Source organism: Gallus gallus, chromosome Z, assembly GCF_016699485.2.
Source record: "Gallus gallus isolate bGalGal1 chromosome Z, bGalGal1.mat.broiler.GRCg7b, whole genome shotgun sequence".
NCBI lineage: Eukaryota > Metazoa > Chordata > Aves > Galliformes > Phasianidae > Gallus > Gallus gallus.
This window is the reverse complement of record NC_052572.1, coordinates 19,491,075-19,506,855: the sequence shown is the minus strand read 5'-3', so window position 1 is coordinate 19,506,855 and position 15,781 is coordinate 19,491,075. Positions and strand designations below refer to the sequence as shown.

The window sequence follows — 15,781 nt, the reverse complement described above, 5'->3', positions numbered from 1 at the left end:
TCACAGAAATAGTAGCAAATTGACCTTTATAAATAACTGTTTTGTTGAAGTCTCTTGAAACAGTTTACGTCATAGTCACGTAGTTGTTAACTGCATCTACCTGTGTTACTATTTTGGTTTATGATAATTGCATGTTTAACATGTTTCTCATAGTTCTATTTCCATTTCATGACTCAGTACTATAGCTGGACTGCTATTTCCTGGTAACATAAAGTAGTCTCTTTCTGCCAAGACAAATATCAGTAAGAACTGACAACTTTGAGGTAAAGAAAAAGTAGGGTGGGAAAGCTGACTAGTACTGCCAAGAAAAAAAAAAAAAAAAAAAAGAAATCTAGACTGATCTTATTTTATCAGATGAGCCTGCTTTCCAAGATGATTGTATATTTGCTTGTGATTGCACTGGAGAGGGAATATAGGTGTTTGATTTTTATGTGTTTTGCAGGTGAAACATTACATTTCTCTATATGGTGATAAGCACTTTCCATAGTTCTGTCACGAAACTGGAGCAGACATGGGAGAGATTTTCTGGATATTTTCTGTTCTCTTCAATGCCAGGCATTAGAGAAGATGATGATAAATGCTTTTGTGCTCATTAGAATTGACTTGAAAAGATTTACCAATAGAAACTACATTACCAAAGATTGTGGCAGTAGGCTTTTATAGTAAGGAAGGTCTGGGTAAGCTCTTGTCAAGAACAGTTCAATGAACTACTTTCATTTCGTTGCTCACTTTATGGCAAGCACAAACCTCAGTGATATCTCTATGGTCTCATCTGTTTGCAGCAAAGTGTCAGCATATTCAGTTGAGATTTCAACTGAAAATAAACAGAATCAGTAGCAGTAACGAAGGTAGCACAAAAGAACAAACTAGTCATTAGCTTTGTCAGATGCAGAACAGGTATGGAATAATGTTACTTGTGGTTGTTTTTGTTTTGGACAGTCAGTACATTTATACTATGCACTGTTAATATATTGATCTAACATGAGAATGCACAGGAAAAAGGCATGTTGTATTTCAATTAGAAGACTGTTTATGTAAGGAGAAGTTTGAGTGTACTGTCCACCTGTGGATCAAGGAGATACAGATGTCTTTGGGGTAAAAAGTGACCTGTGTTTCTGTCTGGGGAGTTGTTTGTTTGTTTTAGTCCTAAAGTATTGTTAATTTGCTGAGAAATATCCAAATCATCTAAATGCATTTACATGGGTGACAGTGCATGAGAAATGGCCTTTTATATGAATCTACCTCATATCTGTACTTGGGAGTCTTGTGGTACACGTGAAGTGCTCAAATCAAGGTGCCATGCACAGTGCACTGCCTGCAGTGTTGCTTTTTAAATGCGCACAGCTTGAATCAAGTACTAACAACTAGCATAGGTTTTGTGACTGGTGAAGATGTAACATGGGTGTGTGGTTTGGGAACCAGAATGAACTGCAGCAGCCTGTGCATTGGTCCTTTCCTCCTTATGCCACTGGTAACATAGACAATCGCAGTTCTGGCAGAAGCCAGCTGTTCCCGGACAACCATTATAGATGATGCTAAAACCTGTAGCTATAATTTAATCGATAGAAGTATTAGCAAGTTTATTCCTAGTTTGCATATGTATGCAAAAGTGTTACAGTGTATACAAGGATTCACTCTTCACATAGGTGCCTTGAGTGTACCAGATGTAATTATTAATTCATGTAAGCAAAAAACTAAAGTCCATCCTTTCACAACATTGACTGTGACTGCACTTTGAGTAGTTCAGAATAGTCATTTGACCAGCATAAGTGCCAGGTGGGTTGGCTAAAGACAGTTATTGACTTTAGTGAAAGTAATTTTCCTAATGCATATGTTAGTACAAATTTGTTTTTCTTAGTGCTGACAGTAAAGTAAAATTATGGGATGTGAGGAGAGCGTCTGGATGTCTGACTACACTTGATCAACACAATGGAGAAAAGTCCAAAGCATCTTCTGAGGCAGGTAATACAGAAGATAACTGATTGTAATTCATGTCTAACGAGAAGCTTTCTTATATTCCATGAATGTGTTGAATATCAAGACCAACAAGGACAGTTGTGATAAGTCGTTTATTACCTGCTGCATAACAAAGGCTGTTCAATTTTTTTTTGGATACTTTTCTGAAAGAGATTTTGTTTGTGGTTGGAACCCTTGTATAGAGAACTCTCTTTCACAACAGCATTATGTCTATTCTAACTATTTGAGCCGAACAATTACTTCAGTCTCTGCTTTGAGAAATACATAGTAATGTGGAATTAAATCAGGAAGTATAAACTTTGTATACTGAGGTTCTAAATGAAGTGACTGAATTGTTGGGAAGCAGATAGGTGTATTTCTTTTCTACCCCTAAATAGAGGTGTGTCTGAATTGTGTACTGCTGTATAGTGCAGAAATACCTTATCTCAGTGAGCTTATTTGTGGGTACCATAGTCAGGTGTGCCATGGTAAAATGGAGCTAGATTTTAGCTCTTTATCCTCCTTTAAAATGCACCCTTTTATAAGGTGAAATCTGTGGAATTTATTTCTATTAAGCTATATGCTATATGTGCAATTAACTGTTGTATGTGTCAGGTTTCTGTGATTGTTTTTTCTTTTAAAATAAGTAACTCAGGGAGAGTCATGCTTTCATAAACGAAGAATTAAATTATTTATTTATTTATATGTTACTGTTTTAAACAGTTTCTTTCAGTACTGTACATCTAAATAAAAATGTATATACAAAATCTGAACAAATTCTTTTTCCTGACAGTAAACACAGCTCACAATGGGAGAGTTAATGGTTTGTGCTACACAAGTGATGGTCTTCATCTGTTGACTGTTGGTACAGATGATCGGATGAGACTCTGGAACAGCTCCACTGGAGAAAATACACTGGTAAGTTATCAAGAATCTTCAGTTAGGTTTTGCTCTGATATAAAGATTACTGTTAACTTTTGTAGTTGTCATTACAACTACTTTAGCTGTTTATTTGTTGTCATAAGGGAAATATTAATCCTATTTAGTACTTTCTGAGCCTTTTTATTTTATAGATTTTTTATTTTTTGTTCGCTGAAAAAAAGGATGTAAAGAAGCCTGGATCTATTTAACAATTAATTATGCTAACTGTAACTAACTGTAACTTCCTGGCTTTCTTGCAACTCTCCTTTATTTTTATGAAATCTCTCTCGTGGAGTTCTTCATCAATGTCAACATTTTCTGTCCCGTAACATGTGCATTGCAACCAAACAGGAAAAAAACATCTTTGTTCCACTAATCCTTTCTATGACCTGTTTTTGTTTTGTTTTGTTTTTGTTTTGTTTATGATGAGTTGTTTTTTTTTTTAATGGAGAACAGAAAATTAAAACTGGAAAGAAAACTGTTTCCTATATTTATTCTGAAAGAAGGAAATAGCATGTAAATCAATTTCCATTGGATTTTAGCTAGCCATGTTAATGTGGTCTGTCATTGCTATTAGGAAAGAAAGAAATTTTATCTTTGCCTTAAAAGTCTTTTATTTCTGCTGCTTAGTTACAGAACGTGGCAAAAAGTATTCCCTAAAGACATTTCAATGAAAACAGTTATCTATCTCCATGCTCCTCATATTTGCCACCTTGTTCTCATCACTTAATATACAAACATCTTTCTGTCTTCAAATCACCGTCACCAAAGAAGATGATACAGTTTGTTCACTCTACTACCACCAGCTGGATCACTGTTTGTTGTTTTTCTGTGCCTGTTAGTACATTGACTTGTTTCATAGGCTATTCTACATCTTTTTTTATTTGACATTGAGTAGCATGATCTTGCTATTTAAGTCCAGATTTGATTCCATTATCCTGTAATTTATATCGTCTACATTATTATGTTTTTCCACACCACTCAGGAGTGTTCTTGAAATAATTTTAAGGCACCAGCAAACAAATATGAACTATTGAATGGCATGGATTGGAAGGGGCCTTAAAGACCCTTAAAGATCCAGTTCCAACCCTGCTGCCAAAAGCAGAGTTGCCACTCACCAGATCAGGCTGCCCAGGCTCCCATCCAGCCTGATCTTGAACATCTCCAGGGATGAGACATCCACAGCTTTTTTGTGCAACCTGTTCCAATGCCTCTTCATTCTCAGTATGAAGAATTTCTCCTTAATACCTAATGTAGATCTCCTTTCTTTTAGTTTAAAGCTGTTACTCCTTGTCTTATCATTATCAGACCACGTAAAAAGTAAGTCTCCATTTTTTTTCTATAAGCTCCCTTTAAATACTGAAAGACCTTCTCTTCTTCAGGCTAAACAAGCTCAGCTCCCTTGGCCTTATTCATAGGAGAGGTGATCCAGCCCTTTGATCATCTTCATGGCTGTCCTTTGGACTAATTCCAAGAGTTCCACACAGATGCAGCATCTTGCAATTGTTGAACTTCATTAAGTTCACATGGGACCACTTTTAAGCTTGCCTAGGTCCCTTTGGATGGCATCCCTTCTTTGTATTTTATCAACTGCATCACTCACTTGAGTGTGTTCTGCAAACTTGCTGAGAGTGCACTCAATCCTACTGTTTATGTCATTGATAAAGGTGTTGAAGACACTGGTCCCAAAACAGACCTCTGGGAGGAAATGCCTCTCATGACCTGCTTCTGCCTGGACACACATCCATTGACCCTAGCCCTCTGCCTTCAACCATCCAGCAAATTCTTTATCTGCCAAATAATTCTGCCTTTGAATCCTTATCTCTCTAATAAAGTGATGAAGTTTTGGTGAAGGACCATGTCAGAGGCCCTCCGAAAGTCTAGGAGGATGACATCAGTTTGTTTCCCCTTGTCCTGCTATCATTCTCTTGTAGAAGGCAACTGGATTGGTCAGACAGGCTATGCCCTTGGTGAAGCTGTGCTGGCTGTCTTAGATCACCTCTGTGTCTTGCATGTGCCTTAATATAGCTTCCAGGAGAATCTACTTGATAATCTTCCAGAGATGAGACTCACTGGTCTTTAGTACACAGGTAATACAAGCTCATCCCACAGTCCTGTTATTTCTCCTTCTAGTCCATTTGATCTCCTTTTTTTCTTTCTTTTTCCTTTTTTTTTTTTTTCTTCTTCTGTTTTTGCTAATACCACCCTTCCTCTTCTCATTGGCTGGCTAAAGAATCACATAAAGAAGCCTACTCTAAGAGTTGATGATTGATTACCTTTAGACTGCAACCACCCTGGGGGAAAATGTACACACAAAAAAATTTTTAGCTGGAACGCTTAGGCTAGAACATTCTGACTTTGAGGCAGATTTGCTCTTCCTTGGTTGAATCTGTTTGGCAGATCTACCCTTACTTGGTTGAATCTATCCAGAGTTCTTGGTTTTCCCCTGCTCGGGGGAAAAATATAATTATTTTGTTTTAGTAGAATGCAAACTGATTTTATGTCTGGTAAATTCTTCTGTGTAAAAACTTAAAAGATTTTTGTGTGGATAGTCAACAAAAATACAAACAATTGTAATACAAATTTGAACATTGAAAGAACTTTAGCTCTAATATTTAAGTATGAGCAACAAAAGGATATTGCACACATTGTCCTTATTCCTTTTTGCAAATTATTTTTTTTTTAATTCAGAGCATATTTTCCTTCCTTCACTGAGTAAGTTGGAAGAAGAAATTAAGATGTAAATATCAAAGGAAAAAAAAATAGATGTTACAGCGAATACATTTTAAGATTTGATTTCACTTTTGTTTACTCCTGTGTTGAGCCAGGAGTTGGACTCAGGATATTCTGTAACTCATTCTGTCTTCTTTTTGTCTGTGATTAAGTTTCGGGGGGGATTTTTTTTTCCTATGGCTGACTACTCTTAATACACTTTGAGGTAGTTAGTTTAACAGGAAGCATTTGGAGAAGTGTTCATGAGGAACAAGCTACTAGTTCCACGGTAAGATGCTTGATGCTCATGTCTCTGTCCACTGACTGCACTATTCTATAGAATATGTGAAATATTTTCACCAGCTGCAGTCATTCCACAGTTGTGACCACAAAATCTTGAAAAAAATTTTGAGCAAGGTAAAAATTAAACTGTGACAATCAAGGCAAATATGCTCCGCCAATTAATTTTGATTAAGTACTGTATTTATTTTTGCAGCAGAAGTTCAAAATATGGAGCAGATGTTCTTAATTGCCTGATGTGTAGTAACAGCAATGAGATTACAATTATTTTTTAAAATCATTTGAGAAGAGTGACTGTTTTGCATGGCACTTTTTCAGTACTCAAGATAAATAATGAACTTCACAACCTGCTCATAAAATATGCAAGTCATAAAATATTCCTACTTAAATACTGCATGAGTAGATTATGAGTTTTTTGAGCAGGTGTCTAGATTATGTGTGGAAATCACCAGTCTGAGAAGCATGTGGCAATCAGAGAGAGAGGTTGATGCATGGTGTTGTGTAGCGATACAAGCAGACCAGCATTCTTGTCTTGAGTCCCTGCAAAGGGAAGAAGCTAAGCAAGCTTCCAATTCAGAGGAGACTGTTGCATCTGCTTATCTCTCTATGATGTTCGTCCTCTGTCCACGTATAGGGCTTACTGCTGGGCGAAACCGACCCTTTACCAGGTCGGGACCAAAAGCTCACGCAGACCCCAGAAGTAAGTGAGGCAAAATGGCGTTTATTGCTATATGCTACGTGTTTAAGTACAGGTGTTTTCCCCCAATCACAAAGCTATACTTGGCACACACACGGGCATAGGGAGCCTGCACGCGTCACATCCCGTTTTCCTCGCCACACCTACTACAGGAGACAAATGGCAAAAAGATGAAAGACGGGAGAGACTGGACCCGCTTCTTTGCTCAGAGCAAAAGGAGGAGCCTTACCCTTGCTCCTGAAGTTCTCCCTACCAACAGATATGAAGCTCTGGAGATGGAAAGAGAAGGAAGTGTGGATGTTGGTTCAGAACCAGAAAGTAACAACCATGTTAAGGTGATCTAAACAAGGATCTGACTCAGAACTGGTGCTACTAAAGTAAGGCAAAAGGACTTAGTAATGTGGGATTCTGTACTGCGGGGCACTGAGGCACTCATTTCCCGCTCCAATAATCTCTCTAGGGAGGATTACTAACTGCTAGGCACCTGTATTCAGGGCATGAGGAAGAGGCCACTTGGTATGATAACACCAGATGAGTACTGTCTGATCCTGCTTGTTCGAGCTGGGTCACAGGAGGCTGCAACTAGGAAATTATAAAATAGTAAAAGGACTATATGTCTCCTGTGAAGATGTTGAAAGAATCTGGGGCACAAGTAGTGTTCTTGATCCTCTCAGCTGGACACTGGGACCCAGGCAGAAGCAGGAGAATGAACGAGTTGAATGAATGGCAGCATGGATGGTGTCATGCTCAGGATTTTGGGAACTACAATCTTGGACACACCTTTGAGAGACCATGCTTGCTGACATCAGATGGGGTGCAACTGACCAGGAGAAGCAAGAATATACTGAGCAACAAGTTGGCTGGGTTTATCACCTGAGTTTTAAACTAGATTTGAATGGGAAAGGAGATGTACTTACCAGTGATAGGGAAGAGCTGAGGAATGCTGTCACTTTAGAAACTAGCGGGGGAAGACCTCAGTTTCCATAGAATCGTAGACTCTTTAAGTTGTAAGGGACCCTTAAAGGTTATCTAGTCCAACCCTCTTGCAATTAACAGGGACGTATATAGCTAGATCAGGTTGCTCTGAGCCTGGTCCAGTCTAACCTTGAACGTCTCCAGGGATGGGACTTCCACCACCTCTCTGGGCAACCTGTTCCAGTGTCCTAATTGTAAAAAAAAAAACAAAAAACCAACACAACTCTTCCTTACATAACATTTAAATCTCCCTCCTTTGTTTTGAAACTATTTCCTGAAGAAGGTGGCAGATATGGTTGCCAAGCTACTCTCCATCAGACTTGGAAAGTCACAGATATCAGACAAAGTTCCCTGTGACTGAAGGAAAAAAAAGGAAACATCACTCCTATTTTCAAGAAAGAAAGAGGGAAAGACCCAAGAAACTACAGGGTAGTGAGCCTTGCATCTGTGCTTGGGCAGATAATGGAGCAGATCCTTCTGGAAGCTATGTTAAGGCACATGTAAGATGAGGAGGTGATCCAAGACAGCCAAGGTGGCTTCACCAAGGGCAGATGGTGTCTGACCAGTCTGGTGGCCTTCTACAATGGAGCAATGATACTGGTGGGGGGAAAAAAAAGGGCATCTTAAGTCATCTACCTGGACTTGTGCAGTGCCTTTGGAGAGTTATGGATTTGAAGGCTAGACTATTTGGTGGTATGGTCACAGGTAAAGGACGGTTGTGGTCAACAGATCAATATCTAGGTGGAGGCCAGTACCCTAGGAGTCTGTCTTGGGACTAATGCTCTTCAACATCTTTATCAATGACATAGACAGTGATCATCAGCTGATGACACCAAGCTGAGCGATAGAGTTGATAAAACAGAAAGGAGTGCCATTCAGAGGAACCAGACAGGCTTGAAAAGTGGGACCAGGAGAACCTAATAAGGTTCAACAAAGCCAAGTGCGAGTTGTTACACTGCAGTTGAGGTAATCTCAGCTATATATACAGACTGGGAGAAGAACTCATTAAGAACAACCCTGAAGTGAAGGACTTGGGGATCCTGGTGGACACAAAAAGCTGGACATGAGCCAGCAATGTGTGCTTGCAACCTGGAAGGCCAACTGCATCCTGGCATCAACAGAGAGGGGGCCAGCAGGGAGAGGGAGGTGACTGTCCTCATCCACTCTGTCCTCATGAGGCCCCATCTGTAGTATTGCATCTAGACCTTGGGCCTCCGACACAAGAAAGATGTGGAGCTGTTTGAGTGTGTTCAGAGGAGGTCCACAGGGTAGATCCAGATGGCTGTAGCACCTCTCCTACAAAGAAAAGTTGAGGGAGCTGGGCGTATTTAGCTTGGAGAAGACTCCAGGGACACCTCATTGCAGCCTTCCAGCGCTTGAGCAGAACTTATGAACAAGAGGGAGACTGACTTTTGTCTGATAAGAGAAGAGGGAGCGGTTTAAACCAAAAGAGGGGAGATTTATGTTTGACGTTAAGAGGAAATTCTTTGCTCAGAGGGTGCTGAGGCACTGGCACAGACTGCCCAGAGGAGTTGTGGATGCCTCATGCCTGGAGGTGGTCAAGGCTAGGTTGAATGGGGCCCTGAGCAGCCTGATCTAGAGGTTGACAACCTTGCCCATGGCAGGGGGGTGGAACTAGATGATCTTTAAGGTCCCTTCCACCTAAGCTGTTCTGTGATGATTCTATGGTAATTAACAGTGTAACTGGAGAGAGACAAATGTGGTTTAAATGTTACAAAAGATAATGAGCTATGTTTAGACATTGGGGAATGTTTTTACTGAGAGTGGTGAGGTGCTGGAACAGTTTGTACAAGGTTGTGGATGCCCCCTTCCTCATGGTGTTTTAGGCCAGGTTAGATGGGCCCTGAACAACCTGATGTAGTACTTGATCTAGCAACTGGCAACTCTGCCTGTGGCCAGGGGTTTGGAACTTGATGATCCTTGAGGTCCCTTCCAACCCAAGCCATTCTATGATATTATTTTTCTTTACTCTTATAATCTTAGAGCATGGGAGGTTCTCGACAAGATTTGTTGTTTTGCATTATTTGTCTTCCTTTTTAAGATTGGACCTCTGTTATGAGTCGCTCACTAAAATGGAGGCATAAAACAAAGGCATGTCATTCACTGCCACAGAGAAAGGAGTAGGTAATAAAATGCAACAATTTAGCACTGTATTTAGCAATCCACTGGCCACAGAAGAGAATGAGGATATGAAAGAATGTTGGCAAAGGAGAAAATCTACACAAAAGTTCAAGCTGCTTCAGGTGATGCTTAGCAGCTCTTCACAGTAGTTTTCTTTAGTCCAGGTATCTCTTTTTGATGGATGTCTGTTATTTCAAATATGAATAGTCTTGTATCAAAAGATAGAGAAGTTAATCTGTGCATAAGAATTTTCTGAGCAATACTGCAAACTTATAGCTTAGTGGATTTGTCTAGCAAAATAAGTTAATATTGAATTACACATTGCTCGTGTGCATCCTGTGTCACAAAAGGGAATACAAAGCACCGATTCATTGAAAATAGGAAGAATCAAATTGAAGGAGGCATGTTTTTGCCTTTCTTTCTAACAAATGTTAGGTTCTTAATTTAGTTCTTGTTTTAGCAGCATCCTTTTTTTTATTCTGTTGTATTTCTACTAAGCAGGAGTATTTACATGATATATATCCAGACTTTTTTTTTCCCCAACTCTTCCCTTTTATAGTGTGTGCCTTTGTTATGAACAGTGAGATGGCTTGGGAATTGTTGTTGCTACAGCTGACACGCTGTGAAAAGGGCTTTAATTACTCTTCAGCAGCAAAGTAATGTGTTTACCAGCAGTATCTTTACAAAATGAGCAATAGTATCCACAAAGGACGTACAGTAAGCTGGATATCTAATGAAAATATTCTCTCAATAGAAAACAATAATCAACCTACCTGCATGCTAATAAAGCTGTCTTTTTGTACACGTTTTTATGATGACAGATTTTTTTTAGACTTGTTCAATGTTTCTTATGTGAGCGCCATTAGCTATAGGCATACTGTAAGTGTAGCACGAGCACGCTCTCTTGTTGCCTGGCTCATCTGGAATGATCCTTGTATTTGCCTTAGACTTTTTGATAAAAAGCAGTCAACACAGCCTGACATCGAGCCTGACATTTAGAATCTTTATATAGTTTTTCAGGTATATGTATTAGCTTCTCACTATATTTCACACTAAGGTTTTTTTTTTAATTATATGCCAAGAAAATGTGATGGGGAGCTTTATGAGAACCCAGAGATCCTTCTTAATGCACGTATGAGCAGGCCTTTGTTTTTTAGCAGAAATTAAGAATATAGATTGTAGGATGATATTATTTAAAAACAAAATGCTTTGTAGTGCAGTTTATGTGTCTTGAAAATACTCGAGGATCTGTTCCATTATCTTCCTGGGCACAGTGGTGGGACTCACTAGCCTGTAGTTCCCCAGTTCCTCCTTCTTCCTTTTCATGTCAATAGCATTTATGTTTCCCCTTTTCCAGTCCCTGGGAACTTCCCCTGACATCCACAACTTTTTGAATATGATTGAGAGTGGCTTGGCAATCACGTCAGCCAGCTCCCTTAGGACACTGAGTTGTATGTCATCCAGCCCCATGGACTTGTACACGTTCAGTCTCACGAGTCTGTTTCAGACTTGCTTTGCTTTTAAAGTGGGGGGGGGTTGCTCCCCCTGTTCCCACTTTGAGGTTCAGAGGTTCACAATATTCTTAAGTAATCTATAATAATTTAGCAATTTATTCTTCATTATTTTATCCTTTATGAATCCTTTTTTTTCTTCCCAATCCATTTATCTTTGCATTTATTTATGCTATCCTTCTGTTTGTTCTTCAGTTGATTTCATACTGCTTTTTCATATCCTACCACTTTTTTGCGAACTCCTAAGTAGAGATGCAGAATCTCAGTGTTGCAGATTTTCTGCCACTGTTCCTTTGTCCCAAAGCAAGAGATGACTTACTAAGAAATTCCTGAGTACTATTCTTGTGTTGGCTAGACTGGCACTCCTCCTCTTTGCTGTGGTATTGGCATATACATGTCAGAAATGCAGTCCTCTGCAACTTTGGGCAATTGATAAACAAGGGGTACTTACAGTGTGAAGAGATACTAGTATCACAGTATCATAGAATGGCCTGGATTGAAAAGGACCTCGAAGATCACCTAGTTTCAACCCCCCTGCTATGTGCAGGGTTGCCAACCACTAGACCAGGCTGCCCTGAGCCACATCCAGCCTGGATCCCCTCCAGGGATGGGGCATCCAGAACCTCCTTGGGCAACCCTTTCCAGTGCATCACCACCCTCTGTGTGGAAAAACTTCCTCCTAATACACAACCTAAACCTCCCCTATCTTAGTTTAAAACTGTTCCCCTTTGTCCTATCACTATCCACCCCTGTAAACAGTCGTACCCCCTCCTGTCTATATGCTCCCTTCAAGAATTGGAAGGCTGCAATGGGGTCTCCCCGGAGCCTTCTCTTCTCCAAGCTAAACAAGCCTAGTTCCCTCAACCTTTCTTCACAGAAGAGGTGCTCTGGCCTTCTGATCATCCTAGTGGCCCTTCTCTGGACCTGCTTCAAGAGCTCCGCATCTTTCTTGTGCTGGGGGTCCCAGGCCTGGACACAGTATTCCAGATGGGGTCTCACAAGAGCTGCATAGAGGGGGATGATCACCTCCCTCTCCCTGCTGGCCACACCTCTTTTAATGCAGCCCAGAACACAGTTGGCCTTCCAGGCTGCAAGCGCACACTGCTGGCTCACGTCCAGCTTTTCACCCACCAGGACCCCCAAGTCCTTCTCCGCAGGGCAGTTCTTCAGGAGTTCTTCTGCTAGTTGGTATAAACACCTGGGATTGCCCCAGCCCAAGTGCAGCACCCTGCAGTTGGCTTTGTTGAACCTCATTAGGCTTTCATGGGTCCACTTCTCCAGCCTGCCCAAGTCCCTCTGGATGGCTTCCCTTCCCTCCAGTGTATTGACTGCACCACTCAGCTTGGTGTCATCCACAAACTTGCTGAGAATGTACTCGATATCATCATCTATGTCATTGATAAAAATGATAAAGATGACTCTCTACTGATTTTGAAGACTTGTTATGGAATTTGCTTGCTTTCTAGCCAATGGATTGTTAGTGGAAATGCACTGAATACATATGATAGAATATAGAAGGCTTGCTTTAGAAAGTAGACAGAGAGAGACAGCATCATGACCATGCTCATCACAGCAATAAAGAAATCTTCCTGGCACGAGAATCCTGTGTCGTGTTGCTAACTTGTGACAACTGGCGCCCAAATAGGGACCGCGCACAAGGACTATGAACAGGGACATGGACAGGGACTTAACCAGAGATTTAGCCTAACTTGAAGACTGACTGATCCAGAATGCGTTGAAATAAATGTAGAGTGTGGTAAATGCGTTGAGAAAAACACGGCAGCCGTTGAAAAAAACATGGAAAACCTGTACAGCGGAGTGTTGAGACAAACTCAGCAGCCCAAGGGTTCATCATCCCTAACCGCTCCTATTGTCTCTCGCTGTACGAAGGTAAGTGTGCGCACTGTTTGGAACAAAATGACCTCAGAACAGAAAAACGTCCTAGTTACTTTTCAATCTATCCTTAAGCGTCGGGGAGCATCAGTATCTTCCCCTGATCTACAGCAAATGCTTACATGGGCCACCAGGAAGGATCCCTCCATCACCAATCAGACCGTTCACAATCCAGAGACTTGGAAAGGGATCGAGGTGAAATTGTAGGACACATCCATTAAAGGTGATAAGGTGGCATCTGGGTAGCATGAAACCTGGAGAAAAGTTTTTGAAGCTTTAAAAAGTCATGAGGGCTTGTCGTCGGTCACCCCCAGTCAGCCCAAGAATGAAGGAGCTTCAGGCTCCTCCTCAGATTCACCCACTGTGCCAGCAACTTCCTCATTACTACCACCGTGGGGGGGGGCTTGCCGCCTCCACTCCTGAGGGCCTCAGCAGTCCCTTTGATCATGGAGGTAGACCAGTGGCCCCTATCCTGAGAAAAATTGCTGTGGTTAAATATTCTTGTTGAAGAGCAGCTTGCAGCCAGACATGGAGTGCCAACTACAAGTCCATGGAATTCTCCTGTGTTTGTAATCAAAAAATGATCAGGGAAATGGAGGCTGTTACACGATCTCGGAAAGATTAATGCCATTATTGAAGATATGGGCTCTTTGCAGGCAGGGCAGCCTTCTCCCACTATGATTCCACAGTCGTGGCTGCTTATAGTAATAGACTTACAATACTGGTTTTTTAACATCCCACTGTGCCCTGATGATGCACCACATTTTGCATTTTTGGCTTCCTGTATTAACAACGGGGAACCCCATTGTCAGTACCATTGGACTGTGTTACCTCAGGGCATGAAGAACAGCCCAACCATTTGTCAACAATTTGTTGCCGGAGTTTTATCTCCTGTACACCAGAGGTTTCCTGATGTCTGCACATTCCACTACATGGATGATATCCTGGTCGCCGCACCAAGAGAGGTGATGGTGTCTGAAGTCGTGTCAGTGATCATAACAGCAGCAACTCAGGCAGATTGCAGATTGCACAGGACAAAATCCAAAAGACACCGCCTTGGGTATATGTCGGCAGGAGGATTTCGCAGACTCAAACCCAACCTCAGACTCTAACTTTGGGTACCAAAGTTAGCACTTTAAATGATCTGCAAAAGTTATTAGGTACCATAAATTGTGTGCAGCTCCTAGTGGGAATTTCTACAGAAGATCTTCACCCCCTCTTCAGATTACTGGAAGGAGATCCAGACTTACCGTAACCGTGACATTTGACACCAGCAGCAGTGATAGTGCTGAATACTGCCGTCTCGAAGATAACCCAGCAAACAGTACATCAAAGAAACCTGATCATCCTACCCATAAGAACTGGAACTGTTGGGTTTGGTTAAAATGGATTATTGTTTGTGTTTTAACTACAGAGGAAAGAATCAATTGTTGGTTCAGTGTGTTAATTCTAGTTTAGCTGCTTACAGAAATCACTCTGCTTAATTTAGCCTAGGGGTGTGGATACAGAATGTATTAAAAATAGGGTTAGTTTTTGCTTTTCTTTGTGTTTTAGTTTGCATTCCTTGCTTATTACAGTGTGTTCAGAAGTGATACGAGATTCTTTAAATCATGCTTTTTTCATTAGTAAAGAAGGGGGGAGATGTGGGAGATGGAGAGGTCAGCTTGGCCTCGTTGAATGCTGACTTGTTGATAATGAGGCTCTGGAAAAGAGACAGAAGGTCTGAACAAACAGGGATGTCTTGTCCCTAGGCATAAGATAAACTCTCTGCTGATTATGAAGACTTGCTTGCTTTCTAGCCAGTGGATTGTTAGTGGAAATGTACTGAATATGTATGTTAGAATATAAAAAGATTGCTTTAGAAAGTAGACAGAAAGAGACAGTGTCATGATCATGATCCTCACAGCAATAAAGAAATCTTCCTGGCATGAGAATCCTGCGTCGTGTTGCTAACTCACGACATCGTCTGTGCTGTTGATAAAGATGTTGAAGAGTACCGGTCCCAAGATCAACTTTTGGGGCCACCACTTGTGACCGGCCTCCACCCTGACACAGAACCATTCATCACAACCCTATGACTGTGTCCAGGCAACCAGTTCTTAATCCACCAAACAATCCATTTTTCAAATCTGTACCTCTCTAATTTAGAGAGAAGGATGTGGTGAGGGACCATGTAAAAGGCTATGCAGAAGTCCAGGTAGATGACATCCATCACCCTTCCCTCATCCACCGAAGCCGTCACTCCATCATAGAAGGCCACCAGATTGGTCAGGCACCAGGCACTTGGTGAAGCCATGCTGGCTGTCTCAGGTCACCTCTTTGTCTCATATATGTCTTAACATAGCTTCTAGGAGAATCTGCTTCATGGTCTTCCCAGGCACAGAGGTGAGGTTCACCAGCCTGTAGTTCCCCGGGTCTTCCTTTCTCCCTTTCTTAAAAATAGGAGTAATGTTTCCCTTTTTCCAGTCATTGGAGACTTCACCAGACAGCCATGATTTTTCAAATATGATGGAGGGCGTCTCGGCAACCACATCAGCCATCTCTTTCAGAACTCTAGGATGGATATCATCTGGCCCCATGGACTAATATACATTCAATTGCATGAGGAGAACTTGGACTTGTTCCACTGTTACAGTGGGATGGAATCTGTTCCCCACACCTAGAGATTCAGGGT

At 41.2% G+C, this 15,781-nt stretch overlaps 1 protein-coding gene across 3 annotated transcripts in view; it reads left to right on the top strand.

The window, feature by feature from the left end:
- The window catches only part of ERCC8 (ERCC excision repair 8, CSA ubiquitin ligase complex subunit), a 39,366-nt gene that overhangs the window by 14,273 nt on the left and 9,312 nt on the right, over positions 1–15,781 (top strand). For 2 of the 3 annotated variants that reach the window (XM_424742.8, XM_046905800.1), the window contains 2 exons: positions 1,859–1,962; positions 2,750–2,874. In XM_424742.8, the coding sequence (XP_424742.1) occupies positions 1,859–1,962; positions 2,750–2,874 (229 nt within the window). Of the gene's footprint in view, positions 1–1,858; positions 1,963–2,749; positions 2,875–12,091; positions 12,247–15,781 lie in introns of those variants that run through there. The other variant, XM_040655970.2, reaches the window with a different exon arrangement.